The 18,642-nt window shown below is 39.2% G+C and overlaps 1 protein-coding gene across 4 annotated transcripts in view; it reads right to left on the reverse strand.

Annotated features, from left to right (window-relative positions):
• The window catches only part of UVRAG (UV radiation resistance associated), an 85,749-nt gene that overhangs the window by 57,082 nt on the left and 10,025 nt on the right, over window positions 1-18,642 (reverse strand). For all 4 annotated transcript variants that reach the window (XM_039710868.1, XM_039710870.1, XM_039710869.1 and 1 more), the window contains 5 exons: window positions 14,785-14,902; window positions 13,354-13,388; window positions 11,437-11,598; window positions 10,537-10,611; window positions 5,728-5,813 (listed from right to left, as the gene is read on the reverse strand). In XM_039710868.1, the coding sequence (XP_039566802.1) occupies window positions 5,728-5,813; window positions 10,537-10,611; window positions 11,437-11,598; window positions 13,354-13,388; window positions 14,785-14,902 (476 nt within the window). The remainder of the gene's footprint in view (window positions 1-5,727; window positions 5,814-10,536; window positions 10,612-11,436; window positions 11,599-13,353; window positions 13,389-14,784; window positions 14,903-18,642) is intronic.

Consider the following 18,642-nt stretch of genomic DNA (forward strand, 5'->3'; position numbering starts at 1 on the left):
AACCTCTTCACACTTAAAATGGTGCATTTCTGCATCAACTAGGAGAAGATGACGGCAGCAGCAGTAGCAACGTTGAAGTCCAAAAGTCTGCAATGTGATTGCCAAGATACTCTCAGAAAAAGCTAGAGCAAAGCACTGCAAGAGTATCAGGTTATTTATTAGTGATCATTTTCTGATCCATTCACATGCTACAAAAAGATGGTGACTGTTCCACCGCCGTGAACATGCAACGTTTAGAGAGGTTTTGGTCACGGCTGAGTTGAGACCCTTCTCCGAGTAAAAGAGAAAAGCTAGAAACAGGAGACTTACTTATCAGTGCATCTTCTAAAATTTAACTTGATCTTTTCTGCCTGTCCTTACCTCTACGCAGCTAAGAGCATGCCACAAAGAATAGAGTAGCAAAAAGCAACTCTTTTCCATGTAGTCCCATCTACTTCCTAGCTCCACTGGGTTCACTTCTTTCATGGAGATGAAGATAGAAATAGAGGAACTTCAGGGAAGTTCAAAAGACAGTGCAGCTTTGTATGGCTCATGTCTGGATTTATCAGATGCTGTGCAACTCTCTCAAGTCAGACAGCTGGTGATGAGAACATGTCTTCTGCCTGCTTTCCCTCCTTTTCACCCCACTAAACAACTGGAAGTCTGAAGTTTGGAACTGCTACTTAAATCAACCATACAATAGCAAAGTCTGGCTGAGCTCCTGTCAGACAGGACAATGACACTGTTCAAGATGGACCAATTTACAGAAGACAAGTCAATGTACCTGAGATACACCTTAGCACTGAGCAGCTTAAGCCCACAAAGCCCTTATGCTGCTCTACTATTCCCTACTCAGAGCTTATGAAAAACAGTTTCAGTGTTATTTCCATGTGTTAAAAATAGCTGCACAAAGCTATTTCATATAGATTTGGCATATGCAATTCCAGTGACTGTAGTCTCAGAGAAACTACACTGAGGAGCTACTAATAAGTTTTTCGGCTCCACAGCAGCCTACATACACCAGACATGTAATTTTGTCTTCATTTCTAGTTTCAAAGATCAAGTTCTGTTTGTTCAATAAAACTGTTAATAAAGAAGGAAGATTTTAAACAAAAGCAAAATAGCTATTTAAAAGCATCTTCCCTAAAATAAGCAGAGCTAAACAAAAGCCGATTTTATATCATGTCAACATGTTTCAGCTATGGTCACTAGAAGGTGATTTTATGAATATCTCAGTTTCAGATCACAACCACTAGCAACATTTGTACTCTTAAATAATCTCTTCAATGAAGAGATGCATTCTTCTTTAAATGAACAGTTCTATTACAGATGGCAAACCCTAAAGCAAACTCGGTCACTTGAAGCATACCCCTGCCCATGAGAGATTAATACCCAGAAGCATTAATCAAATCAAATGCTACCAGATTTGACACTAATAATATTAAGCAGCTGCCTGGAGCTAGTCTTTTTACCCCGCCTAGCACTCAGATGATGCCAATGTCGGATTCTGTTGTTTTGTTGTAAAAGAACATTTTTTTAAAGCAAAAACACAAGCAAAATGTCTTCAATCTGCACTAACTGACAAACACCACAAACACACCATGCCGTCTGCTGAAGAACAGTTAAGCCATAGAGATGGCAGTTCTGAATGGAGTAATAAAAACTACTGGAAGCAAAACTTCCAAGGGGCAGATTTTCATTAGTTCTTACAGTACTTTTTGTATCCAGGAGGAATATGGGTGGATTTCAGGCATTCACATTCTCAGAGGCACAAGCCAATTGCTCTGTGTCATAACAACACAAAAAGTTGTTGCCGAATACACTGTATTAATTTTTGTATTGAGCAATTGAAGTAAAATTTTATTACATAGCATTTTAAGCCCTTTCTCATCTTCCCAACACTAATTAATACTAAATGTCTATTTCTCAAAGCTTTAGGAAAAGAAAGGCTAGAAAACCAAGAGAATACTAAATATAAACCTATTCCCATTAGTGCTGCAAACGTGCTCAGAACTTGATTATTGAGACAAGTCCAGAACATGACCTCAGATGAATTTGGCCCAAGTGCTGTGTGAAAGGTGTTACTATATAACCTATTACTACCAGCAACATATTGTTTAGAAAGTCTTTAAATTATCTGTTTTCGGGAAATATGATGAGGAACAAAAACCTCAGAAACCGAGCTTTCCAGCTGATGTGGTGAATTTTTGTTAGTTAGTCCTTTTAAAGCAAATGGCTGGACATTTGTCACTTCCATATGGCACAAACAACTTACAAGCAGCACCATGTTTGCCTGAGGATCTTGTCCCTGGACCAAGAAGAAGGGTCATGAGCTGCAGAGGTCCTGAAACATTCATTGTGTAAAGAGGAGTTGGCTGATCATTTAACTTTTTCCTCCTGTTTAACTAACTTATAAAGCCACTTAGCATCAGAACATAAGTGCTATTTTAATCCAGCACAAAAAGATTTCTATTGTTCACACACTCTGTCATTCCCAATTAATTTTATTAATCAAGATAATTTGAGCCAAGCATACACTTTTCATTAAGGTCAATTTACAAGCTCCATAAATTTTAACTATTCACTTCTGAGGAAAAAAACTACATCACTTCTTCCCCCAAAAGCAGTTTTGAAACACAGATCAACCACAGAAGTTCTCACTGTGCAGCCAAGAGTTAGGGGATGAGGTAGAACCAGTTCTCTCCATTTTGGCTATCAGTGGCTTTGCCACATCTGGCAGCACAGTACCACCACAACTTGGACTCAGATCCCACTGTCACCAGGATTTGCTTCCTTTTGTAAAAGTTTATATAAAGTCAGTACAAGCTGTTCTTCATATCCACATTTATTGTGAAAACATTAGGAAACCACATGTGCAGCCTGTGAAGTTTATTACAAACAAATATATTATCATGAGAAGCTCATCAAAATATGGGATTTATGTGACCAGATGCACATCTTTATGGTATGGACACTCAGTATTCTCTTAACAGCCAATGGACAGAAGAAGGAAGACAGCAGCCAATTTCCTCCTGTTTTAGGTGCAAATGCAGGATGTGGCTGGGGGTGTGGATTCTATTGCCATCTGTTAGACTGGGGCAGTTTCTTCTGTTAATACCAGGTGGAACAGTTTTCTTTATCTCTTTCACAAACCAATCCTCCCTCTGGGAAATACCTTCTATTAATGGGCTATTGAATGGCACTGTATGACTGATAAAATTACAGCATCCAATTGTGAGATGCTCCACGCAGGAGGAGGAGCCAAGCATTCCTAACCGGATATAATCTGAGATTTGGAACACCACAGGCAGACTTTTCCCACTGGATTTTCCAGAGGAACGGGTTTTTTTTTCCACTGGATTCCCAGAGGAAGACCAGACCCATCTATACCATCACTGGACCTTCAGAGGAAAATTCCACCCTTCTACAGGATCCCTGCTCCAACAGATTCACATCTGCCACTCCAGGAGGACTGCAGCCACAATTCCAATTGGACTGCTACCAACACCCTGACCAACAGGGTGTCAGGTCACATTCTGACTCTGTCAGTGTTGGTTTGTATTACTGCATTTTTATTTTTATATTTTTCTTTTCATTTTTAATTTTTTCCTAATAAATAACTGTTATTCCTATTCCCATATCTTTGCCTGAGAGCCCCCCTTAATTTCAAAATTCTAATAATTCAGAGGGAGGAGGTTTGCATTTTCTGTTTCAAGGGAGGCTCCTGCCTTCCTTAGCAGACACCTGTCTTTTCAAACCAAGACAACTCCCTAAGTACATCCTGTCTAATGAATCATAACTCAAATTATGCCCACCTCTCTCTTTTGTTCAAAGAGGAACACGCTCATACAAACTATCTTTGGGAAGAGTTCATGGGCTGGTTATTCAAGCATGGACTCCTGGAGGAGGTGGCAAACCAAATTGCTTAGGAGAAAAAGGACAAAAAGTGACTAGACATTATTTTAAAACAAACACCATCACCAGGCTTTTCAGCTTCATATCAAAGCTAAGCAGCAGTATAGAAAATGCACTTGTAAAAAAGGAGAGTTAATGTGAGAGGCAATATAAAGGATTCTAAACTACACAGAGGACTCTGCCTTAGTTCCTGATGAACTTTCCTAACTACAATGAGATCAGACAAGTATGACACCCAGGAAGAGTCACAAATTACAGCTTCTAACTTCTGCTGTAACTAAATGCAGTATAAACCCCTTGATACGGTATGCACAATCCACTAAAATACAATATGCAGCAGGCCGGGTTCTGAGGCTTGGAAAACACTGTTCCTTTTGGGACAAAATAAAAAAAAAGGAGAATGTCTCCGCTCAGACACAAAACTTAATAGAAATTAAACCCAACAGCATGCCTAGGGACTGTGAGAGACTTGAGCCTGGACTTTCACATCCCCAAAACAGAGAAAAGCTCAAGTAGTCAGGGTTCAAAACGGCACTGGTCACTCAACAAGGTGAACTTTATCACAGTTGACATCTTAATTTCTTATGAGCTTGAGGAAAAACAATCAGGCAAGTTCAGAAGAAGGATTACAGATCAATTACACAGAGCTAGACAGGGGTCCAGCTAGTCAAGTTCATGACCACAGTGAGTCTTTTTTCCAGAACATGCCTCATACTACATAGATGTGTACACAAAATGTGAAAAACCCTCATGAATGAAGTAATCAGGGTACACAACACATGCTTTCCTTTTTCTGTCTAACAAAGAGTTAACATTAGGTAGTACAAGTTCTCTTCTAGTGGACTGTGCCAGAATGTAATCAGAACTTCCTAATATGCCCCCTGGCTGTTTCCCACTAAAAGCACAGAAAGCAAACATTTAGAAAGCAGCCTTCAGTTTAAATATGCTTTACAGAATCAAGGAAGAGTACAGTGAAATTTTAAGAGAGCTTAAATAAGGACATGCAATAGGCAACCTATGCTGACTGTTCCTCCCTCTACAGACAGGCAACACTGACACCTACTGTCAACACTGTCAAATGGATTTAACTTGTACAACTGATTTAAAAAGTCAAAAGTTTACATAGACTTTTGAAAGCATATTAAACATTTCCTATTCAAGGTTTCCTTCATAGCCCATCTACTGCCTTTACTGCAGAAACAAAGTTATTAACCTGTCTTGTAAATTGCCATTTAAATAGAGAGTCCTCAAAACCAACTTACTGATTGTGGTGGACCACAATTATAATTTTTCATAACTAGTATTTTTGAACTATTATAATTAAAGCAGATCTGAAAAAAGACATCTTGTTTAACTTAATACTAGCACTTCATGTTTTTTACCACTACAGACATTTAATTAGCCACCCAAAAGCAAAAAATACACCCTACCTTTCTTAGACCACATCTGCGTTGGAGTAACTGGGTCTTGACTGTGTTCTTGTGTATTTTAAAAAAATTTATTGCTGTTGAGAACAGAGTAGAGGCCTTCCACAGAAACTTTCCAACAAAGAAGCTCCATGATTTTGATATCCACAAGGCATGTCCAGCTCCACAGCCAGTCCTAGTTCTGAGCATTCAAGCATCTACACCTCATCAGAAGCCCAGCAACCACCACTGAACACACATACACCACAGCCCAGCTCCTCACTACATGAGTATATTGGCACAACCTGGATCTCCCCTCACATTACATACCAGAATGTTTGGGGTTTTTTAATATTTGGAAAGATTCCTCCCACACAGACACTATAGAAGTTACAATCACTACAGAAAATATTATCAAAAACCTTACCTAAGCAAAGAGAAGACATCGTAAGAGTTACGAACACAGTTCTGATCCACCTGGAGAAGACTGTTCTTCAGGGTACCTGAGTGATCCTTGAGAAAAAGGAATATTACTTTAAAAATTAAGAAAAAAAATCTTGAGTAAGAGCATGCATTTTTAGTAGAATAAATGATCCTACATTTAATGTATTTTAAATCTGTCTTTACATGTTTTGTCTAAGGTAGGTAGAAACAATTTAAGGTGGCAATAACACCACTTACCTAAAAAGGTATAAAAGACCTATCAGTTTATCTATGTTCTAGATACATAGTGTGTTTTCTTGAACTTTACAATCCATAACTGTCTGAATTTTATGCACAGAAACACTGAAAAGTGCAACTGACAACACTGCCATTCTTCAGCTTCAGACCTGAGAGCCCACTCAGTCATGTGCAAGAGAACTACATCAATATGAGATAAAGCTTCATCCTTTACCCGTGCTGTAATACATTAAAAGATCAAAGTAATCTCAGTTTTGAGTGAACAAGTTTCTGGAGGTTACAAAATAAGAATAAGCTAAGATTGTTCTTTTAAAAGACTAGAGTATCTGTTCTGCTCAGAAGGTATCAAAACAGTAACAGAAAACCAGCAATTCCTCATGTTACAAATGTCAGATACTGAGCTTTTCCGTATCAGGCACAGTCACACAAATTCCTAGAAAAGTTGCATACTTAGAAGTGTTGCTTTACATGATAGAGTACATTTTAAGCAGGTCAAGCCACCATCAGCACTGTCAGAAAGATTATGGATTACAGGGAAAAAAGGCACTTACTTTAGTGTATAAAGCAGCCCCAACTTGTACCTCTGATCAGCCAGCTTTCCAACAGATAGAGATGGATTCTGAGTACCACAATCCCTGCCTAAAGAGTCTTTCCTGCCCCAACAAGAGTCTGTCACCATGCAGAAGATGTTGAAATTCAGAGGTAAACGTCAACATCTCCTGACACAACTGTGAACCATAGGCCACAGAGCAGAAACAGACATTTCCACCAAAAATATGGTTCCATCTAAATAATCCTGAGATCTACACACACTGCAGCACATGCAGACATTCCTTTCCACCAAAAATATGGTTCCATCTAAATAATCCTGAGATCTACACACACTGCAGCACATCATATTGCAACAGAGGCAGCATCCCAGCAGCTCTCTCAGCTCCCCATTTTCATACCTAAAACACTGGATGCTAAATGCTGAAATCCAGACATCTCTGCATTAAAAAAATACCCAATTTAAAAAAATCTTAATGTCTGTCTGAAAGAACTAGGATGGTGCAAAACTGAAAATGCACAAGTTCCCATCATTACCATGCCCTATCCCTGGAAGTGTTCAAGGCCATGTTGGATGGGGCTTGGAGCAACCTGATCCAGTGCAAGGTATCCCTGCCCATGGCAGGGGGTAGAACTGGGTGAGCTCTAAGGTCCCTTCCTATCCAAATCATTCTAGAATTTTACAGCATGAAGTTGATGGTGTTTCAACAAACACTGCCTTCAGAAAGCAAAGTGCAACGTTTCTCAGAGAGCAAGAGGACTGACCTAGAATAACTGGTTTCAGGAGTGAAAGAATTTGCAGCAGCAACCTATTTCAGCCTTTATTTTAATGCAAACTGTTTTACCCTGAGTAAATTTGCAGAACATGTAACATAAGGGTTTCAGACTTAGCTATTAGGAAGTTTACCCTCTGAAAGAGGAGTGTGTCTTTTTCTCTGCCACATTTACTACATATAGGCACATGTAGTAATAAACACACAAAAAGGCTTTGCTTGTGCAAAGTGGCCAGGATCTAGCTGCTAAAAAATACTTTAAGAATATGCATATGTGGGGAAGACTCTACCTACATTGATGCAAACCACACTGAAAAAAGAGAGAGATGCAGATTTCCAAAGATGAGAGTCTTTCCTTCTTGATGGTTGAAAATGAAGCTACAATTCAGCATCCCTGAAAAAAATACAATTTATGTTTCTTTCCCCATGCCTCTGACAACTTTTGAACTATGGAGAGCTGTATTGACTAGTTCTGCTTTTACTTCTTTAAAGAGAAATCAGAAAGCTAGTCATTAACTAGAAGCTACACTTGTTTCCCTCAATACACTTTCTGAAAAGGTATCTCTGCAAGAGAAGGGTGAGCTCTATCAGTTGGAAGCAGCAAGCATAAAACAGTTGAAAGGCAATCTGTAAGTCAGGAAGGTACTGAGGAAACCAGAGGACAAGAAGCCTGGCTTTAGGAGAGCTAGTATAGCCTCCATAATTGATTATATTGAAACTGGGTAAATACTGGTTTTATACACAGGCATGAATCCTCAGCCAAAACCAGACTCAGCTGCTCAAGGATCAGGAATACTTTATATCCAAGTTAACAGCTTCAAAATAAATCCCTGAAGCACACATCTATCTTTAAACATTGGTCCAGTTTAAGCAACTCCAAACAAAGGTTGGGTGCATGATTAGTAGAGATGGTGAAAGAGAGAGGAACAGAGCACTTCAGTGGTCCAGTGTCAGAAAGGAAAATATATTAGACATGGTTCTGATGAAATTACCAGAATCCTGCTGAAATATTCCAGCAAAATTACTGCTGCAAAATAATAATAAACTTGAAGTCTAGAAGTTGGAGGCACCATCATGTGAAAGTCAAATGTAATCAAGAAAAAAGCAGCTATATCGGCAGCACACTTCTGTACTTACACTGAGAAGAAAAGCTGTAAATACTATAAGAGTTACTGTCAGACATCAATAGTAAAGAAAGAGTACCCTTGAGTGTTCAGAAGGCACCCACAAAGGTTTTTTAAACCCTTGAAATCCAACCTTTTTCCTTGCCATGAGCTAAGTATCCATGGCAGTAAAAAACCTGCACCTCGAGTAAGAACATGACTCAAAGAAAACTTTTTGAGCATCTCAGCAACAGCCAAGTTGCTGCTGGATAGAAGAGGTGGAAGAAAGGTAAAGCTCCTCATACCTATACATTGTCAAGGATACAGAATTTAGAAGTTTTATGGCATCTCCAGGAAAAAGTGAAGAATCAGTGACAATAACAATAAAGAGGCTCTGGATGTGGTTCTTTTATTCAAGTAAGACGATTATTAGACTATAATTGTCTGGGTTACTTAGAATTTCTCCATCAGTAATGCTACAGGAGTTTCCTACTTTGTTCCTCTACATGACAGGCTGCAACTCTATTTGCAACCAAAACACAGAATGAGGAACCTGCAGGGTGAGAGACCCCACCTGAGTGCTGCCTCCAGCTCTGCAATCTCCAACACAAGGAGGACATGGAGCTGCTGGAGCAAGTCCAGAGGAAGCCACAAAAGGGCTCTGAGGGCTGAAGCCCCTCTGCTCTGGAGACTGCTGGGGATGTCCAGCCTAAAGAAGAGAAAGCTCCAGAGAAACCTTAGACCACCCCCTGCCAGTACCTAAAGGAGCTGCAAGAGAGCTGGAGATGGGCTTTGGACAAGGGCCTGGAATGACAGAATAATCCTAGTGGGTCCTTTCCAACTCAGAATATTCTGTGACTCTGTGACAAGGGGGAATGACTTCACACTGACAGAGTGCAGGGTTAGATCAGATGTTTCAAAGAAATTCCTCCCTGTGAGGGTGTTGAGGCCCTGGCACAGGTTGCCTACAGAAGCATGGATGCCCCATCTCTGGAAGTGTTTTGGCCAGGTTGGATGGGGCTTGGAGCAACCTGGTCTAGTGGGAGGTGTCCCTGCCCACAGCAGGGAGCTGGAATGACATGCCCCATCTCTGGAAGTGTTCTAGGCCAGGTTGGATGGGGCTTGGAGCAACCTGGTCTAGTGGGAGGTGTCCCTGCCCACAGCAGGGAGCTGGAATGAAATGGTCTTGAAGACCCCTTGCAACCCAAATGATTCCAGGATATGATTCTATAACTATAACCAAGACGTACCTTTAAATGAAAAGGTCTTGAAGTCCCTTTGCAACCCAAATGATTCCAGGATATGATTCTATAACTATAACCAAGACGTACCTTTAAATCTTATGAACTAGAGAACAAGTCCTGACAACAATCAGAAAAAGATGATAACGTTCCCATCTTTGAATTCAGGCACAGGCTGTTAGTACTGAAATCTTGAAAAACAACTGCATCCTGCTTCAGGAAAACTGAATGCAGAAACTGCAGCTGTGTGTCAAGGAGTCATTTCCTCTCCAACCAGGGACTCCTTAACACAACCTATCTAAGTACTGCCACCATCAATTTGAGATTTAAAAAAAAACTGTCAGAGGCACTATTTACAACAGGTAAGTTTAAACTTCTTCATCATCAATGAGGTAATAATCAGAGACAACACTGGACAGACAGGCACAAATACTACAGTGGGTCCTTGAGGAAAAAAACCCATGGGATAAAACAGGTGCAGCATGACCAAATAAATGGCTTCCCATTAAAGACCTACAAACTCTAGGTTTCAGACTGATAACCAAAACTTTGTGGTTTTATATATGCCCATGAAAATGAGTCTTAACAGCCCCATCACTTTCAATATGTCCTGTGTTTGAATGAAATGTCTGCTTCAAAGAATACAGCCAAAGCGTATTTTCAGTAACTAGAGGGTTTTTGGACCCTAAATGCTACACTTCAAGTCTTTTCAAAACATCACAGATGCAACCAAGGCAAGATATTAATTTATATCTGTCATACAAAAATCTATTACTTCTCAAAACAAAGCATTTTCATGTTCTGAGCATCCAAATGTGAAAAATCAATCTCACAGGTTCTATTTCAGTTTGTCCCCAGTACCAACAAACCAGAACAAATACACCCTTACCTTCTGTTCAAATGAAGCTCCATAATAACCATCATTGAGACCAAAAATAATCTCATTTGGGTTTCTTGCATGGATCTGTAGGGAAGGAAGAAAACAAATCAGTTTACAGCCAGCTTACTGCAAATTTTCACACCAAATGAGCACAAACGGCTCCAAGAGTTTAAAGCAATTTTTCATCACCTGTAATTCTAGAAGTACACAAAAACTCACAGAAAACAGAATTTAACATGGAAAACAGTTTGCTTCACAGCTTTAGCAGGAGTCACCATGTTCAGCCATTCTGCTTTGAAATCAGGAACACTAGACAGAGCATCTTTCCTGTTATTGCATTTCCAGGTGACAAAAATAAATTAAAATAGCTGGAAACTAAACAGAGGTAAGACTCAAGAGTTTGGTGTGGAGAACAGAAGGATCCAGGGAGACCTTATAGTCCCTGCCAGTGGCTCAAGGCACTCCAAGAGAGCTGGAGAGGGACTTTGGACAAGGGGGAATGGCTTCTCACTGCCAGAGGGCAGGGTTAGATGTGATACTGGGAAGGAATTCTTGGCTCTGAGGGTGGTGAAGCCCTGGCACAGGGTGCCCACAGAAGATGTGACTGCCCCATGCCTGCAAGTGAGCCATGACGGACAGGGCTTAGAGCAATCTGGTCTAGTGGAGGGTGTCCCCACCCATGGTAGGGGGTTGGAACTGGATGATGTTTAAGGTTTCTTCCAACCCCAACAACTATATGATTTTAGGATTTAAAGCTCTGATGTAAACTAACATGAATATCTGTAACCAAACTTTAAAATACAGTCTTTAAACACACTAATTTTCTTTCTCAATATTCTATATATTAATTTATCCAGATGTTTTGTTTTCTGAAGAAAAAAAGTTGAGAAAAAAATATTTTCACATTACCTGCTGGCCCAAGTACTTTAACCCATCTAAATTGACCTTCCACTCAATCAAAAGCTGAAAGTGTTCCTTCTTGCCACCCCAGATCCTCACAACAAAACAAGAGACAGAGGTATCAAGATGATCAGGCATTATTCCAAAGTCCAGACTCCTCCATGTTGGATTCTAAGTATTCAAAGAAAGAGAAATACAGTTTAAACAAGCTGAAACTAGTCCATAAATTGACAGTTCAGAAAGCAGCAAAGCCCATCTCAAAGATTTTTTTAAATCTTAAGAATTAGGAACAACAGCCATTTCAAGCTCTGCTGCTTCCTTACATGGTTTGCTAGAGAGAATTCCTCAGTTAAAAGGTACATGCTGTAAAGTACTTCAGAAATTGCATGGGTTTTGCTTCCTTTCACTAAAAGACATCAAAGAATTTATTTCAGAAATTACTAATTCAGTTTAACCAAATCAGGAACTTTCAAAATGGAAGTAATATTCCTTTCACAGTTATAATTCAGCTTCTGAAAACCACAGTATGGCATGTATTCCCAAAGTTAAATGCTGATATATTCCCCAATTATTAAATTTGCAGAACTTGCTGACATATTTGTTCACATTCTTCTCCTCTTGACTGATGCTCAATCTCAAATGCTGTCACTAAAAGCTCAGCTTTACTCTACGAGATCAGACTTGCACCTGGAGCTTTTCAGAACCAGCACACATTAAGCTAAACTGCAAATTCCACCAGAACTCTGATTTTCAAAGATGATGCATTCCAAGAATTTCCACTGGTCTCTAACAACATCTAAAGAACTGACCCAAGCTCTAACAAAAACAAGTCAATCCAACATTACTAGTGCCAAGAGACAAGAGGGTGTCCAAAAGCAGAACTGGGAAAGTGCTTTTATATATATTTATTTCTCTCCCTCCTCTGCTGAACACAGAAACACTAGCTCCTGCAAAACAAAAGGCAGGAACCCACCACCCCATAAAAGAACTTGCCTTCCCTTTTAGTGCTGAAGCAGCTTGGAAAAGGCATCCCTGACTGGAATGAGTCAATTTGCAATAGAATGCCTCTGAAAAGAAGGCAGATGCAAAATTACCCACTAAGAATTACAGAATAAACGCATTAATCAAATCCTCCTAACAAGAAGAAATATTTCATAGCTATTTAAGTACAAGAATTCCAGGTCACTCAATACCTATAGGTTATATAGAGGATGTCCTCAAGACATCTTTTATTTAGATTTTTATTATTCCACATCTTATATCCTGTGGCTAGTTTCCCTTTTTGTTTCTCCTTTTCCTAATTTAGAATAGACAGAACTAAAAATCCTAACAGCTTAAAGAGAGAAACTAGAGAAGTTAGCAGCCTTGACTAAGCAGACAGCTCTTCATTCAGGGTTTCAAAGCATTTACCCAGGGTGCTATAAAAGGAGCAGTTCTACTTTGTTAATGCAGGCATTAAAAATTCTTCAGCAGATTTTCAAACTCCCTTAGCCAACATTTGCAACATCCTACTCCTACCCTATTATTACCCTTCCTCATTTGTAATAAACTGTTCAGTTCTGGCCCCTTCATTCATCTAAACTGAAAAATTCAGAAAATCTAACATGTTTTCAAACTTCAGTTTCTTACAGCTCAGCTATTAGCTCTTTAAAGAACATATGTATGTATCTGACAGGTACATGCGTTCTTTGCTGTTTTCCTACACAACATGAAGATGTCAATAGAAATCAGCATTTCTACTCAGCAGCGCCCTATTCTAACCCTCATGAAAAGAATCTGAAAAGGAGGAGAAGAACACAATGCTCCTAACAGAACCAACCAGTGGAAAGACACATTAAACAGTTCTGGTATTCAGCAGAGAACTCGATATACTGCACTAAATACACAATTTTTAAAACAAAGTTTTTCCACATTAAAGTAACTTACCAGAGAATTCTTGATCACCTCACTCTTATAAAATTCTAAAGAAAAATAGTAAAAAAGCACATTTAGATTAGCTTAAACAGTGATACAAATCTTAGTATCTGAAACAGAAAAAAACAAATAAGTAACAATCAAAAAAGATAAATGTTAGCAGGTCCAGTTTATTAGTAACCAATTAATAAGATAGACTTTGAAATGCAGTCATGCTTTTGACTAAAATTACTCCTTCACACTTACTTATTACCAGTCATTACTTAAATTCAGTATTTCATCTTTATACCCATGATAATCCTCAAGTTTTACAAGGCTTCGATTTCTGAGGAAAGAACATGGCACACTAATTAACAGAATTTAGCTGATATTTGCAAAAATTACTGGTTTGCTACACATCATCTTGGAACACAGCAGCTTGGATAAATTAATTACAGCACTTTCCTGAAGAGCAATGGTGACCCATTCCAGGTGCTCAGAGAGGAAACAGCCAAGTTACCTGACAAAGGTGCCAACAACCCTGTATTTAAATGCTGGCACATGAACCTTGGCTTTCCCAGTCAAAGCAAGAGCTTAGAAGACTTCAGACAGCTCTAGAGGCAGGAATACAGATTTTGTACAATATCCCAGGCCACTGGAGACCAGGGATAAAGCTTTGATAAAGTGCAATAGAGTGCCTAACACCAAACACTGCAGAAACAGTCATCAGTGACAGGTTTAACCAACCACCACAACGAAGTCCAGGCAGCAAACTGAAGTTTTGTATTCTTATCCTTCTAACACCAACCAAGGTAAAAAAAAAGCAAGGCAAGATGCCAGATGTGTCACTATGCCAGACGAAAATAAAAATTAAGAGAAAATCAAAATTCATATCCAATCACACCAAAAGGAGCATGAAAACATATTTTTAATAACATCTCTCCACAATGAACTATATACCGTAGTGGGAAAGAAAAGCAAGAAAGAGAGGAGATGTAATGTTCAAACACAGTTATCTAAACTGGAACAGGTGCCTGGATGCTTCATGTCACTGGATGACAATTCTATTTTTTGAAAATTTTGGTAACAGTATGTGCTGATGTATGCTCTGTAAAACAACTGGTATGCAGAGTGGGACACTCTTCCCCACAAAGGCAACCAAAGCTCTAAAAGCTTTAACTTTTATTGGAGGTTCCCAATTTCTTACATCATCACTCAGGGAAGAACAATGACAAAACCAGGCTGATTTAAAAGACTACAAAACCTGTCATCTGTTTTGCCTCCTTGGCTGCTAACACTGAAAGCTTTCATGAAATCAAGGAAATTAAAGAACTCTTTTCCAGTGTTAGCAAAGGTGATGCAACTAATGGCTCAAAGTTGTCAAGATAAAAAAAAAAGAAGAGAATTCATACAATAAGAATTTAAAGATTAACTAGCAAAAGGTTGATAGCAAGCCTGGTTTACCTTTGTAGATCTTGGTGTTATCACACAAGTGAAGAGTGAAGTATGTGTCCAAGAGGCGATGACCATTCTTATTAATAATGTTACGTGCAGCAATGTTCCGAAGGTGACGAAGACGGCGCTAAAAATAAGAAAAAAAAATTCAAAGAATTTTCTTAGGTTGAAAATTAACGCTCTCTCTTTTTTCAAAGCATTTTAATGATTCCCAAAGCAGTGTTGTAAAAAAAAAAAAATCCCACCAAACACTCAGTTTTCTCTGTCAGACAGCAAACGTAAACAGCCAGGATTCAGCAAAGCCGCAGGACAAGCAACAAGCACCTACAAGACTGGATTAAGCTACACTGATACTCAAGAGAAGCTGTTCTTATTCATATACTGTATGTTGTTTTTATCCCACATGACTAAATCACCCCAACTCTTCGAGCAGTTTCAAGCAATGTGACTATCAGCTTCAAACACAGCAGCAGCATCACCCAGATGTTTTGCATCATCTCACTGGAAACACTTCCCAGCCAAAGCTGTTTTCAACAAGCATTAATGGACAAATAGCTCAAACAAACATAATTCAGAGTCATAAGGAACTGGCTGAACAAAGCTCCCTGATTTCACGGTAATCCTGGAAACTGCTCTAACAACCTTAAATAAAAGTAAAATGTATCAGGAAGACATATCAAGATTTTCGGGGAAAATTAAGGGCACAGTGAAATCTGAGATTTTCACTGTCAGTTACCATCTGCTGTGATGAGAGAGTCCTTTTCCCTTGGAATGAATACAGTAGGACAGGTCACTAAAATATTTAGTTTAAGTTATGTTATCCAACTCCAACATTATCTTGGTTTACTACAATACTGCACCTTGAATTAAAATCATCAGATCAAATCAATCTCTCTTTCCCACCACTCTGTGCCCAACAGCTTTAATAGCTGTGGCTAAGGTCTTAACTTCAAGGCACATCACACCCTTAATCCTTGACAAATATTTAACATTATTAACATCTTATAAAATTTAACTAGTTAACAAAGCAATTTTGCAGGACTATCATACTTAAATCAATGCTTAGCTGTTGTTTCTGTTGAAACTTCGAAGACCCATGCTTCAAACAGCCTCCCATGAATGCAGCACTCAGTGAACTGCCACTTCAAATACATAAAGTTCTCACCAAATCCTTCAGGGTCATATTTTCCCAATCAATCCCTCAACTCACCAGTGTCTCATCCACTACCATGGGGACGTTGACAAATGGCTCCACATATTTTGTGGGTCACCACAATACACCAATAAGCCTCAAACAACTACTTTAGTGCATACTTTTACCTCAGAGTTCATCTTACACCATTTTTCCCAAAAGCGTCTTTATTTGTAAGGCTGAATCCACCTTAAAAGCTGATTGACCAAAAGCACATTTTAAAAACTTTTGAAGCCAAAAGACAATTTTCCTGTTTGTTGCTTGTCTTAAAAGGCTTTTAACAAAAGTTGAAAGGGCATAATCTGTTTTAGAATCATAGCATGACACTTTATATCACTTAACACCACTCCAGTAATATATTCGTTTTCCTTTATGGAAAGGTATGAGGAATATTCAATTTTTGTTTGACAGCCCAAAAATCACTCATGGAGTCATTCCATTCAAAGTCTGTGTACAATTTAGACTATAAACAGAGCCTGAGATGGGATGCCCAGGTACCTCTAGTATATACAGAAACTACAAAATTCAAAAAAAAAAAAAAAAGTTCTGTGAGACGATATGGTCTTATTTTCTTAGAAAATTCTATCCAAAATGTCAACAGACATTCAACAGAACTCTACACAGGCAACATTCAAAGTTAATTAACTCTGATCAAAAATAATTACCTTAAACCAGGAGACTATCAGCTACAAAGACATACCAAAGACAACTGAAATAGGTTCTAGAATACCTCATCAAGGGCTTTGTTTTGTGACAAAGTAAATATTTATTTTGAGGGAAGTTTTAAATATCTAGTGTTACCTCCTATGCATGTCATATCGTTTTGTGCTGGAGACGTTGGAATACACAAAACAAAAACCCCAGTGTGCTGCAGCTCAGCTAGCACCAGCATCAGCCAAACACTGCCAACCCCCAGCACTGCATCACCCTTTATTCGTTACACCATAAATAAGCACTTGTGCAGCTGCTCACAGAATCATATCTGGGAACCACTCTGGATGGACACGAACCACCTCTCCCTTTTCCTGGGTTAGTTTCACCAGCTCAGTTCCTCGGTACAGCTGGACAAGCAGGGGACAATGCAGCAGCAAGAGGCTGAAGGCAGGGAATGGCTGGAATGAAACCACCAGCTTGAAGTGCACGTGGAGCAAAAGAGCCTGGCACTGCCACGAGCCAAGGAGAATGCACTTCACAATGAGGTACCAGAGCATTTCAAACTCCAAAAGCAACTCTTTTTAGAGAATAAACCAGTGCACTCTGTGTTGAATACAGCAGCTGCAGATAATACACAATTCTTTCATTTCCTCCTCCTTCTAGGTGAAGTGCTAAAAAGGCTCCCTATTTTTTTAGCTACAAGTTTCAGCTATTTTGCTTTTTCTGTAAAAGTGTCAAGAAATTCTTCACCGTGAGGGAGGATTCCCCCAGGATAAGACACTCTGCAGCCAGAACAGTCATTCTAAAAAGCCCACCTTAAAATTCAAAATACAAGGGGCTAAAAAATAATCTAAGCACCTTGGCAGCCTCATGAGTCACTTAACTTCAAAAAGGCCAGCGTGAGTGCAAGATGACAGTGAAAGACCTGTTTTCATTTTTAAAAAAAAGAGCAAAATATGCAATGAATATAGCTCACTATCACTGCTATCTCCTCAAAGAGTTTACAGGTTACCAGCAATACAGGACGGAAGACTTCAGAGAGGCATCTACAGCAAGTATCTCAATGAGATACCCTACAGCAAAAAAAAAGTTATTTTTGCAGAATTAATACCATGGAAAAGGTTGTTTAACCTTTCCAAGAGTTCTCAATTCAGCACATGCAGCCTTAAAAGGGGCATATCTGGATCGGTGCATAGCTCAGTAGTACAACAGGTCATTCTCAGGGGGTTGTGACACAAGTTATTTTGGTAACAATTGTCCTAGACCTTTGCAATTCCCAAGAAAGCCAATGGAGCAGTGAAATTACATTAGAGGCCTGGTCATCCTTTGCTTTAATGGCCATTCTAAGTTGCATTTGATTAAAAGCAACTGTTATATAGAAACTACATGTTGATTGATATGAAAGAAATTAGTGCTTCCTTCTATGTTGAAGATAAATGACTACAAAGCAGGAGAAGAGATACACTTATTTCCCATTAGGAGAAATCCTGAGTAGCTTGTATTTTAAAAACACTGCTGCATGTAAAGATAGCACAGGTCATAAGCAGACAGCTATCCCAAAGATACACAGAAAGTCTGATCAGGAAAGCTGTAGGAGAGATCTGAAGAGCAGAATCTACCATCAAGTTTCATCCCTCATGCCTGCAGAGGCAGAACAGCATCTTCCCAGAATACTACAACAGCATCTTAACAAACAGAGCTGCTGTGGAGCACAGCAACACCATCCCTGCTCAGCAATGATCAGCTTCACTCAAATCAGACTGCTCCAGAATCAAGTATTTTCATCAGATGATTCTAGACAGTCTGCCACATCTTTTGAGGCCTAAAGGACTGAAACTGTCTGGTCCCTTCATGCTTTTATTCCCTCAACACAAAGATACCACAATCTTTCACTACCTCTGCCTAGAATGCCACCCTCAGCATCTTCCCATTTTGCACAATGTGTTTTGTGCAGTCTTATAGTGAGGACCAAAAAATTAAACCAAGGTAAAGCTGCCAAAACCAAAAGTCAGTAAGGGTAA

This window comes from Passer montanus, unplaced genomic scaffold (genome assembly GCF_014805655.1).
Source record: "Passer montanus isolate IOZ18808 unplaced genomic scaffold, ASM1480565v1 scaffold236, whole genome shotgun sequence".
Lineage (NCBI taxonomy): Eukaryota > Metazoa > Chordata > Aves > Passeriformes > Passeridae > Passer > Passer montanus.